General features: G+C 39.1%; 1 protein-coding gene across 1 annotated transcript in view; it reads right to left on the bottom strand.

Moving 5' to 3' along the window:
* Positions 1-3593: 3593 nt before the first annotated feature.
* MYO3B (myosin IIIB) overlaps positions 3594-13207 on the bottom strand; it is a 473243-nt gene continuing 463629 nt past the window's right edge. Inside the window, exons 35-38 of the mRNA XM_059053510.2 lie at positions 7234-7340; positions 6813-6859; positions 4984-5154; positions 3594-3776 (exon numbers count right to left, since the gene is read on the bottom strand). Of these exons, the coding sequence (XP_058909493.1) occupies positions 5016-5154; positions 6813-6859; positions 7234-7340 (293 nt within the window). The 3' untranslated portion in view covers positions 3594-3776; positions 4984-5015. The remainder of the gene's footprint in view (positions 3777-4983; positions 5155-6812; positions 6860-7233; positions 7341-13207) is intronic.

Here is a 13207-nt window from a genome sequence, read left to right as displayed (position 1 = left end):
CACAGTTTCAATTTCAGTGCTTGTGATTGGTCTGTTTATATTTTCTATTTCTTCCTGGTTCAGTCTCAGAAGGTTGTGCTTTTCTAAGAATGTGTCCATTTCTTCCAGGTTGTCCATTTTATTGGCATAGAGTGGCTTGTAGTAATCTCTCATGATCCTCTGTATTTCTGCAGTGTCAGTTATTACATCTCCTTTTTCATTTCTAATTCTATTGATTTGAGTCTTCTCCCTTTTTTTCTGGATGAGTCTGGCTAATGGTTTATCAATTTTGTTTATCTTCTCAAAGAACCAGCTTGTAGTTTTATTGATCTTTGCTATTGTTTCCTTCATTTCTTTTTCATTTATTTCTGATCTGATCTTTATGATTTCTTTCCTTCTGCTAACTTTGGGTTTTTTTTGTTTTTCTTTAGGTGTAAGGTTAGGTTTTTTATTTGAGATGTTTCTTGTTTCTTCTTCTTCTTTTTTTTTTTTTTTTTTTTTGCGGTATGTGGGCCTCTCACTGCTGTGGCCTCTCCCGTCGCAGAGCACAGTATCCAGACGCACAGGCCCAGTGGCCATGGCCCCCGGCCCAGCCACTATGCGGCATGTGGGATTCTCCCAAACCGGGCTATGAAACCGTGTCCCCTGCATCAGCAGGCGGACTCTCAACCGCTGCGCCACCAGGGAAGCCCTCTTGTTTCTTGAGGCAGTATTGTATTGCTATAAACTTCCCTCTTAGAACTGGTTTTGCTGTGTTCCATAGGTTTTGGGTTGCCATGTTTTCATTGTCATTTGCTTCTAGGAATTTTTTTTAATTTCCTCTTTGATTTCTTCAGTGATCTCTTGGTTATTTGTGTATTGTTTAGCCTCCATGTGTTTGTATTTTTTACAGATTTTTTTCCTGTAATGATACCTAGTCCCATAGCATTGTGGTCAGAAAAGATACTTTATATGATTTCGATTTTCTTAAATTTGCCAAGGCTTGATTTGTGACCCAAAATATGATCTATCCTGGAGAATGTTCCATGAGCACTTGAGAAGAAAGTGTAGTCTGCTGTTTCTGGATGGAATGTCGTATAAATTTCAATTAAGTCCATCTTGTTTAATGTATCATTTAAAGTTTGTGTTTCCTTATTTATTTTCATTTTGGATGATATTTCCATTGGTGAAAGTGGGGTGTTCAAGTCCCCTACTATTATTGTGTTACTGTCGATTTCTTGTTTTATGGCTGTTAGCATTTGCCTTATGTATTGAGGTGCTCCTATGTTGGGTGCATAAGTATTTACAATTGTTATATCTTCTTCTTGGATCGATCCCTTGATCATTATGTAGTGTCCTTCTTTGTCTCTTGTAATAGTCTTTAAAGTCTATTTTGTGTGATATGAGAATTGCTACACTAGCTTTCTTTAGATTTCCATTTGCATGGAATACCTTTTTCCATCCCCTCCCTTTCAGTCTGTATGTGTCCCTAGTTCTGAAGTGGATCTCTTGTAGACAGCATATATATGTGTTTTGTTTTTGTATCTATTCAGCCAGTCTGTGTCTTTTGGTGGGAACATTTAATCCATTTACATTTAAGGTAGTTATCGATATGTATGTTCCTATTACCATTTTCTTAATTGTTTTGGATTTGTTACTGTAGGTCTTTTCCTTCTCTTGTGTTTCCTGCCTAGAGAAGTTCCTTTAGCATTTGTTGTAGAGCTGGTCTGGTGGTGCTGAACTCTCTCAGCTTTTGCTTGTCTGTAAAGGTTTTATTTTTTCAGTCAAATCATAATGAGATCCTTGCTGGGTAGGGTAATCTTGGTTGTAGTTTTTTCCCTTTCATCACTTTAAATATGTCCTGCCACTCCCTTCTGTCTTGCAGAGTTTCTGCTGACAGTTCAGCTGTTAACCTTATGGGGATTCCCTTGTATGTTAATTGTTGCTTTTCCCTTGCTGCTTCTAATATTTTTTCTTTGTATTTAATTTTTGATAGTTTGATTAATATCTGTCTTGGCATGTTTCTCCTTGGATTTATCCTGTGTGGGACTCTCTGTGCTTTCTGGACTTGGTTGACTATTTCCTTACCCATATTAGGGAAGTTTTCAACTATAATCTCTTCAAATATTTTCTCAGTCCCTTTTTTTTTCCTCTTCTTCTTCTGGGACCCCTATAATTTGAATGTTGGTGTGTTTTTTGTTGTCCCAGAGATCTCTGAGATTGTCCTCAATTCTTTTCATTCTTTTCTTTATTCTGCTCTGCAGTAGTTATTTCCACTATTTTATCTTCCAGGTCACTTATCTGTTCTTCTGCCTCAGTTATTCTGCTATTGATTCCTTCTAGAGAATTTTAAATTTCATTTATTGTGTTGTTCATCATTGTTTGTTTGCTCTTTAGGTCTTCTAGTTCCTTGTTAAACGTTTCTCATATTTTCTCAATTCTATTTCCAAGATTTTGATTATCTTTACTGTCATTACTCTGAATTCTTTTTCAGGTAGACTGCCTATTTCCTCTTTGGTCTGGTGGGTTTTTACCTTGCTCCTTCATCTGATGTGTATTTCTCTGTCTTCTTATTTTGCTTAACTTACTGTGTTTGGGTTCTCCTTTTCGCAGACTGCAGGTTCGTAGTTTCCGTTGTTTTTGGTGTCTGTCCCCAGTGGCTAAGGTTGGTTTAGAGGGTTGTGTAGACTTCCTGGTGGAGGGGACTGGTGCCTGTGTTCTGGTGGATGAGGGCGGATCTTGTCTTTCTGGTTTGCAGGACCATGTCCAGTGGTGTGTTTTGGGGTGTCTGTGAACTTATTATGATTTTAGGCAGCCTCTCTGCTAATGGGTGGTTTTGTGTTCCTGTCTTGCTAGTTATTTGGCATAGGGTGTCTAGCACTGTAGCTTGCTGGTCATTGAGTGGAGCTGGGTCTTGGCATCGAGATGGATATCTCTGGAAGAGCTTTTGCCATTTGATATTATATGGGGCTGGGAGGTCTCTGGTGGACCAATGTCCTGAACTAGGCTCTCCCACCTCAGAGTCTCAGGCTTGACACTCGGGTAGAGCACCAAGACCCTGTCAGCCACTCAGCTCAAAAGAAAAGGAAGAAAAAATTAAAAAAGAAAGAAAGAAAAATAAAATAAAGTTATTAAAATAGAACAAATTATTAAAAATAAAAACATTGAAAAGTAATATAAAAAGAGAGAGAAAGAAGAGATCAACCAAACCAAAAAACAAATCCACCAATGATAACAAGTGCTAAAAACTATAGAAAGAAAAAAAAAAGGACATTCAGAACCCTAGGACAAATGGCAAAAGAAAAGCTATACAGACAAAATCACACAAAGAAGCATACACATATACACTCACAAAAAGAGAAAAAAGAAAAAAAACATAAATATATATTTTTAAAAAAGGAAGAGAGCAACCAAATCAATAAACAAATCTACCAATGACAATAAGCTCTAAGTACTAAACTAAGATAAACATAAAACCAGAAACAATTTAGACACAGAAAGCAAACCCCAAGTCTACAGTTGCTCCCAAAGTCCATCCCCTCAATTTTGGGATGATTCTTTGTCTATTCAGGTATTCCACAGATGCAGGGTACATCAAGTTGACTGTGGAGATTTAATCCACTGCTCCTGAGGCTGCTGGGAGAGATTTCCCTTTCTCTGCTTTGTTCACACAGCTCCTGGGGTTCAGCTTTGGATTTGGCCCTGCCTCTGCATGTAGGTCGCCTGAGGGTGCTTTTTGGGAAGTCTGAGGTCTTCTGCCAGTGTTCAGTACGTGTTCTGTAGGAGTTGTTCCACATGTAGATGTAGTTTTGATGTATCTGTGGGGAGGAATTTGATCTCCATGTGTTACCCCTCTGCCATCTTGAAGGCGCCCCTCAAGAAGAATGTTAAGAACATCTTTTCTAGAGAAAGGGTCTGATTAGGTTTTCATATCACACAGCAATCTCTCACATATTGTTGTGCACAGAGTAGGTACTCAAAAAGCTTGTTGTATTGAATCACACTGAGTAATATAATATATGGTAAAACATCATTACAATAGGACTAGCCCAAACTTCATTGAAAAATCAGAGCTTATGGTGTAAGAAAAGTGATTAATAGTCTATCACATATAATTGAAAGTAACTTTCCTGTCAGATATGTTGTGTAACTAAGTCTCTCCACTCACTCAAGGGTGGGCATTTACTGGATGTCCTCTCTGTGCCAGGCACTGTGCTAGGCTCTGTGCACAGAAAGGTGGACGAGACAAAATGCTTCCCTTGCAGCCACTCACAGCCTCATGGAGACAGCCAACCAGAGAATGGACAGTTACAAAACGATGTGACACGGACTCTGACAGGTCCAGATTTTCTTTCCGTCTCATTCCTTTCTTTTTACTGCCAAGTTGATGAGGGTGTTTTGGTAAGGCAGAATAAAGAGGCAAAGGCTTTATCAGGATAATAATTAGCAAGAGAGGGGTTCATTTGTCTTAAAGGAAGAACCTGAAAGATTCAGGTTCCCCTGAGCATGAAAAATTATCCTGGCCTCAGAGACCTTGAGTGTACTCCTCAAGGATGGGGGCACTCAGCAATGGAGTCCTGACCCTGGGGAGAGGCAGGATGGGGTAGAAAAGACCAGCAAAGGGAAAGGGGATGCAGTGTAGACGCGAGGAGGAAGAGGACCCCTGGATTTTCACAGGGGCGGATTCTGCATGGAATGACATAGTGGGAAAAATAAAGAATTACCATCAGTGTCCACACGTGAGACTGATACCCTCTTAGATGTTGGGGGCATGAATGATGGTTATTGCTGTAGTGGAGGTGTGCTCAATGTCCCACAGGTACCCATGGGATGAGGAAAGGAGACGTTGCCTAGGTCAGGCTACACAGCAGATGTGGGGAGGGTGATAGAGGTAGGAGTAAATGGTTTGAAATCTGAAAATTGTTCAGTAAGGCTCCAGAACAGACCACATGTCCATAGAAGCTAACCCCATTGCATGACTTTCTTATTAAATGACAATCAGTCAATTACCATGATTTTTCTTACCCTCAAAAGACTTGGGGGGCAGGAAGTATGGCTCAGTGCTTAGCAGAAGATGCTCCCTTTGAGGATGAAGAAAAAAAGAGAGGGTGGGCTGAGCTGTCCTCCTCGGGGATAGAGCCCACAGGTGACAGAGATTTGTAATAGTCATCTTCCCCATCAAGCACTTTGATTTGGCTGCAACAAAGGAAAGAGTTTCAGCAGAAAAAGAAAACAAGTGCAGCAGTCATCAATGGGGCAGCTTAAGTTGTGTGAGTACTTGGAACAGGGTTGGGCCCAAACACTGAGTTGGGGGGCAGCTTACGGTAGCTCAGGGTCCCCCACAAAGCCTTTCACATCTAGGTCACACACTAATAATGGGCCCAATTTAGTGGTATCTGGAAATTGTAATCATATTGCAACTTAATTTATGTGAATTAACTTGTCTGGTTCCCTCTAGATGAGAAAGTTCCCTTCCTGACCTTCTTTAGTTCTCAGACTAGTACCAATTACCTACCTCACTCCTATTCTTTTTTTTTTTAACATCTTTATTGGAGTATAATTGCTTTACAATGGTGTGTTAGTTTCTGCTGTATAACAAAGTGAATCAGTTATACATATACATACGTCCCCATATCTCTTCCCTCTTGCATCTCCCTCCCTCCCACCCTCCCTATCCTACCCCTCTAGGTGGTCACAAAGCACCAAGCTGATCTCCCTGTGCTATGCGGCTGCTTCCCACTAGCTATCTATTTTACATTTGGTAGTGTATATATGTCCATGCCACTCTCTCACTTTGTCCCAGCTTACCCTTCCCTGTCCTCCCTGTATCCTCAAGTCCATTCTCTAGTAGGTCTGTGTCTTTATTCCCGTCTTGCCCCTAGGCTCTTCATGAACATTTTTTTTTTTTTTAGATTCCATATATATGTGTTAGCATACGGTATTTGTTTTTCTCTTTCTGACTTACTTCACTCTGTATGACAGACTCTAGGTCCATCCACCTCACTACAAATAACTCAATTTCGTTTCTTTTTATGGCTGAGTAATATTCCATTGTATATATGTGCCACATCTTCTTTATACATTCATCTGTTGATGGACACTTAGGTTGCTTCCATGTCCTGGCTATTGTAAATAGAGCAGCAATGAACATTGTGGTACATGACTCTTTTTGAATTATGGTTTTCTCAGGGTATATGCCCAGTAGTGGGATTGCTGGGTCGTATGGTAGTTCTATTTTTAGTTTTCTGAAGAACCTCCATACTGTTCTCCATAGTGGCTGTATCAATTTACATTCCCACCAAAAGGGCAAGAGGGTTCCCTTTTCTCCACACCCTCTCCAGAATTTACTGTTTGTAGATTTTTTGATGATGGCCATTCTGACCGGTCTCACTCCTATTCTTAATCGAGATGCTAACAAGCAAATCAGCCACAAACTCCGCAGTGTCCCCGGCTAACCACTGGGGGAAATTCTCCTTTGTGTACCTTTCAGGCCCACAGGTAGGGGAACGTGGGGGAAGGGGCCTGTTTGCACTGCATGGAGTGCTCTGATTTGTGGGAGAGTTTTATACAGCCTGATACATGTCTCAAATTATGAGTACAGTACAATTTCCTGGGATAATTATGAAAAATAACACTTGTCTTTTGGTGGCAAGCAATTTCAGTCTTTTCAGACAGAATAGATTCAAGTTTTGTATACTTGCTACTGTGAAAAGTAGTTTCCAGTGTCAATAATAGTGGTGATATCCCCACTGCATATTTTTAGCAGCCTCTCTGGAAAGTTTTGCATTTTCTATTATATCACAAAGGACCCCTTCTGTTTACAGTTGCTTAGAACTAAGAAGACAGATATTTACCCAAGTTTTCTTGGCTTCCTCTTGCTCCCTTGATATTCTAGAGTTCCCTGTGGAGAGGGCCAAGAACACACAGTCAAAGCAAAGCAGCAAGTCGTTAATTTTTAATTCAAAGTGATTTTGTGTTGAATGCAAGCAGATGCTGATAATATCAGAAGTCACAGCATAATTTTTTTGATCAAAGGGCTCAAGTGAGCCTGATGAAGCATGCATCTTGCTCGTCTTTGATAAACCACATCAATTATTCACCGTGAAGGCAGACATCCTGACATGAAAGCAACAGATAAAGGGCCTAAGCACATGTTCAAGAGGAGAGTATAAGAGAGTGGGGGCGGGGCTGGAGGGGCTGGAACAGGTATTAATAACAGAATTATTAACTGGAAACAAAGCCAGTGAAACAGCTTTATGGCCACTTTGAACTCACATTTAACTGGTTATAGTACATGGTGTCCTCAGGACTACTCAACATTTTGGGCTGCTGACATCTTCGGTGAGGTGTTCGCTGCTTCTGTGCAAGACCATTTTCTGAATCTGCAACAGGATAGCAAAACTTTACTGTAAAGCATCTGAGGTTTTGGGAAAATTGAGTGTAAAATTGCTCATCACATAAATGCACATAGCAGAAACTCTGTCCTATTTTAACGGGCACATTAGAGCTTTGCTAATATTAGAAATATTATGCTACACACACACACACACACACACGGATTGCTAAGTGTAAAAAAGGGCAGCTGTTGGGGACTTTGCCTTCATCTTTCTTATCTGAGTCACAGTCAAGAGTGAAGGAAAGAAGATTGGTTTGTCCCTGCTGGTGAAGTAGAGGTTGGTCGTCAGCCTTTGTAGAGTAGAGAATGCCCTCTTGGTGAGATAACTCAGTTAAGGCAATGAAGGCAATCTGGGGCAGTTTGCACCACATCCTACAGTGAGAGTTCAAAGACATCTGGAGCACACACACTCTTGGGTAGATGAGAAGCAAACCTTTTGGTGGGATACATTTTGGGGGGATACATTTTGGAGGGCAAATGGCTTGAGCTAGTATTTTCTGAAATGCTTTGAACAATGCCACTGATCCATGCAGTCTCTGGAGGTAGCGTAAAGGAGAAGGGGAAAGGATGATTGCACGATTTCATGGAGCAGCCTCTCCGTGTTAGTCCTGATTTTGGAACCCTGGACCAAGAGTGTACTAGAAATTAAGAAACCACAGGTCCAACAAAGTCATGATTTATTTCCCTTCCAAGCAGATGATTTTCATGAAATCTGCTGTCCTTTTGGCACTATATCTGAATCGGGATTCAGCAGTTCTAACTTCTTGCCAACACACACACGCGTGTGCGCGTGCCTGCATGCACGCATACACAGCCGCCATAAAATATTGCTCATGAACGTCATGGTTTGGAGAAGACATATCACTTTCTTGGACCAAGGGTATACCATAAACTAATTATTTATAAAAAAGAGTTGGAGCTTTGTATTTGGAATCATAGTTTGATTTCATTAGAGATTCCTACTATACAAGGAAATTCTGGGGGAATTTTCTAAGTGAAGAATGACTCAGCAAGGACCATAATGAAGAGTGAATTATCAATTTCCTAAGTATGAAGTTTTGCATCTTTTGTTTTTGAATTGGAACATATCTATGTTTGAACAAGACTATTAGAACCTTACAGGACTTTAGGAACCATCCATTCTAAATACCCATTTTTTCACAAAAGGAAAAAATGAACGACACACCCCAGTTCAAGTGGCAGAGCGGGGACCCAACCCTAGATCTCTTACCTCCTGTTCTAGCAGTTAAATAAAAACTACAGCATATTGTCTTTCTTGATAAAAAAAATGTTTTAAAAAGTCAAATTTAAGTAAAAGTAAGCTCCATGAAAATATATTAATTAGCATAGCCATATGATGGTGCTTGCAGAAGGTTCCAGTAACCTTAACAGACATCCCTGTCCACATCTTCAGGAACTGTGCAGAGAACAGGATTCCAGCCTCTCGTACTGGCATCATCCTCAGAGTACAAGGAATCCAGAAATGATAAAGGTACTTTCTGATAGTTCCAACATACCTACCTCCATACGCTTTGTGAAGTTCATATTCTGTAATATGTTAGAACATGAGGTTGTGAGGTTCTTTTATGTTATCTCCTCTGATTCATAGATAAATGAACAGAAACATCTAGAGTTAAGGTTGCTGGTGTCAGCATGCACTGGAGATCTGACATCTACTCCCTCTTAGACTTTCTACTATTACAGGAATTCCAAACTTGACAACTCAAAAGACTGATCTTAAATAGTTTTGGGGTTCAGCTGACATTCAGTCCCATTCAGTTGGACTTTATGTAAAGTTTACAATTGATCAGAAGCTTTTATTTTATATTCTTAACTGGGAATGCTTACTACAAGACATGGTTCTCAACTTTTACTCTTGATGAACTTGCTGTTTCATAGGTGGGTGTTCTTTTCCTGATTCTTAGAAAGAATTCAGTTATTGGATTGAATTTCACCTATTTTAATATTTTCCATAAATTAAGACAAAATGTTGGTATCTGGTGGTATTTATATCATACTAGAATCTAATGTAAGCTGGTGTCTGATTTAGCATCAAATTTTAATTTTCATTATTTTAACTTTTAATATTTCCATATTTCATGATGTTTTGCAAGAAGTGCCACAACTTCCAGGTGCTTTGCCATTGGAACAAATCTGAGTATCACTGATATATGATCGATCACAAGCAACCAAATAAATAATTGGGAAATGAATCATTATTCAATCACTGCTGTTGGAACAACTGGATAGCAATATGCAAAAAATGTAACTTAAATATACACCTTATAAAACTTATTCTATATGTAAGGAACTTTTCTCAGTATTGTAGGGAAGACAAAAAGAAAAAAGACAAGGTCCCTGCCTTCAGTCTAATAGAGGACGTTGAGTCTTAAGAGGTTAAGTGACTTGCCTAAGGCCATAGCTATTGCTGTTGGACTCAGATTAATTTTTTAAAATTCTAAATCTTTTACTTTTCTCAATATACTTCCTGATTCTCACCAGCCACAATAAATTCCAGATGAGTTATATAGTTAAACATTTTAAACATTCCCATAAAAACTTTAGAAGGAAATGAAATAGACTATATATCTTAAATGTGGAAGAAGATATTAGGGACAAGGATGGGTTCAATTATATTCAAGTAAAATATTCTATATGATGGACAGTAACAAAACCTTAAGATGAAAGTGCAACAGAAAGATAAAAACAAATTGAAAAATATAGACACAGAAATCTATTATCCATAATGTGGAAAGGCTGAGGCAGGAGAAAGATGGAGAAATATTTATACATGTTGAAATACAATTATGAAATGAGATATTGAAAAACATTCAGCCACCTTGACAAAGAGCTTCAATTAAAACAATTACTACTGTCTTTCTATTAATTAGGATAAATCAAAAAGTAAAAAGACAATGTGGGAGAGGCCCCAGGTACACAGATGAGTCCATAGGCTACACTTCTCCTGAAGTTATCTGACAATAGATAACAAAAGCTAAGCAACTTGCTCCAAGGAACATGTCCCAACAAAGTAAACCAAAAGAGAACAAAATACCAGTTGTATGAAGATGGATATAATACTTTAACAGAAAAAAGCTAGAAACAATGCTTTCTTTAACAGAAAAAAGCTAGAAACATGATAAAGATTTGATAATTGGGGACAAGTTACTCTGAGATATAAATATGATGTCATACCATGAAGGCACCAATGAGGATAAATATGGGCATGATACTGACAGATGAAAATTCAAAATTCAGAAAAAGAAGCAAATACAAAATAGCATATGGCACACTGATTAAATCTAAGTATGTGTGCACTTTGAGAAGTTTGTCATCATTTTTTCCCTTAAAAATTTAAAAATAAAAAATTAATGAGGCATGTAGGATAAAAATTATGATTTCTTTCAATATATAAAGAAACTATAGGTAAGAAAGGCTAAATCTGTAAGTGGCAGAGTGGAAGCTTAACCCCTGTCTTTTGGCTCTTGAGCCAGTCACTCTGCTCATAGGAGATACAAAACAATAGGGTTATCTGGCACTTTCCTAGTTCATTTGACTAGTTTATGTAGATAAACTGAGCAGTTCAAGTTTGAAGATATACATTAGAATATGAATTATTACTTTGAAAAAAATGATGTTCATATTCTGTAAGTAGCCAACTTCTGTTTCACATACATATTTGTTAAGCCAAGCCAAATTCTCCAGTTTGTAATACTCTGGGTGCTACCTACCTATTGTGCTTTTTAAAAGTATATCATATCATGAATACCAGTTTGAACTTAACATAGGTTCTCTTTCCTTTCAGGAAACCCTGTACATTTCTTTTCCCCCTGCACTTTTTGATTTCATAGTTGAGATCTTGAACACACCCTTCTCTTCTGAGTTGTCACAGAACTCCATAATAAACTGGAGATAAATCTGTCAGAAAATGGAAGAAATATGGAGAGTTTCAAGAGCACCAGGAAATGCATACTCCTTATTCCCTAATTCCCGATCATTGTGTAGCGGCACAATTGGCCAAGTCCTTGGTGAGAGACAAATGGCTGAATTTAGTTGATAGCTTTGTTCCATAACTTTAAACAACTGGTTTGGAAATTTAATATTTCAATTTTCTTTATTGAATATGCAGGTATATCCAAACTAGAGTTGCCAGATCAAATACAGGGTACCCAGTTAAATTTGAATTTCAGATAAACAACCAATACCTCCTGAGTGTAAGTATATATTCAGAACATACTTATATTAAAAAGTGATTGGTTTATCTGAAATTCAGATTTATCCAGGTGTACTTTTTCCCCCCTAAATCTGGCAACCCTAATTCAAACACAATTTTAAGTTACAAATGAGGCTTTCTGTTTTCTCTCGGGGTCTCAGAGATGAAGAAGGAAATGACTTCCTTTGCTCTATTTGACTTGCTGAGTTACAGCTATTTTGGCCACAAATGCTCTTGCCTAACATTGTCCCCTAACACTTAGTTTCACTTTCCATCACCCATTACAGATGTGCGAGCTCTGGTAAATTTCCTAGCTGGGTTTGCAGCGGGGGAAGGACAACCACAGGGATGGCACGATGGCACATGCAGCCCAAATATTCCCCGTCCTGGGTCGGACAGTATGGATTCCAGGTCCATGAGCAGTGGACAGGCAGTGAGCAGGGTTCTTGGGAGAGGGCATACTGGGAGAGCCATAGTCTTTGCACCGTCCTTGAGGGCCCCTGCAGACATGGATACTTTCTGAGCAGTATGACTGCTGATCTGATTGCCATTTTGTGGATGAGGCATTCCCAGGGTCACTTTCCAAGTAAAACATCCCCCTGAGCCCTTGAGGCAAACAGAGTGTTCAGTGTTCTAGATTTACAGATGGCAAATCCTATATAGAGTTACGAGATACACCCTACTTAGGGTCATTCTCTTCACACTACAGTAGATGTTCAGCTTTTTAAAATACCCGTGCTCAGATCAGGACCTTGATAGATCTATCTATCTATCTCATATATATATATATATATATATATGACATATATTTTATCTCCTTAGGTGGTTCTAATGTGCAGCCACGGCTGAGAGACACGGTACTAGACCATCTTAAATCTTCCCTTCCCAATAAGAACCACACTGGCAGAAAGTCTGCAATAATCTGTACTACCTTAAAAATGCAGTCTTTGGAAAATTATGGAATTATGAAATCTATGGAATTAGGGCTGCCAGATTTAGGAAAGAAAAAAAGGACTCCGAGCTAGATTTGAATTTCAGATAAACAACCAATGTGTTGTAAAGCATTTGCTCCTGATCTACTGAGGCATGGGCTATGTCAGGGATGCTCAGAGCCTTGACAGGGAGTAGAAGGGGAGAAATTATGTCTGGGAGTTCAAATTTGCAATTCTAAGTTATGACATGGAGGATGATAACCTTTGTGGTTAGGTTCCTTGCTTTTATATCTTAGGGGTCTGAAGCCCAGGTAGCTTGGGCCCCTCTGCTGGTCTCCCCTCAGAGCCTAGCCTTGGACTCAGGTCTTTTGATTCAAACCTCAAGGCCCAGGCCATGGCCTCTATTATGATGCTTTTTCTTTAAATGAGACGTTCTTATAAGTTTTCACCTTACCACATCTAACTTCAGGAGGGATGAAGGAATTCAGTAGGCTTTTGTAAAACACACACACACCACCAGAAAGAGAGATTTTCTCCTGGGGTGCATGTAATTCAGATCTTCCTTTCTAAGATGAAAGGAAAGCTACAAATTTTCCCAGTTGCCATGTTATGTCATGAACAATCTTCTTCAAAATTGCAAAATTGCTACAAAGAAAACATCCCTGAGTTAAATTAGTGCCTGTGGAAGATGGTGGAGTTATAAATTTT

The sequence above is a fragment of the Kogia breviceps genome, chromosome 2, assembly GCF_026419965.1.
Source record: "Kogia breviceps isolate mKogBre1 chromosome 2, mKogBre1 haplotype 1, whole genome shotgun sequence".
Taxonomy (NCBI): domain Eukaryota; kingdom Metazoa; phylum Chordata; class Mammalia; order Artiodactyla; family Physeteridae; genus Kogia; species Kogia breviceps.
This window is presented reverse-complemented; position numbering and strand designations above follow the sequence as displayed.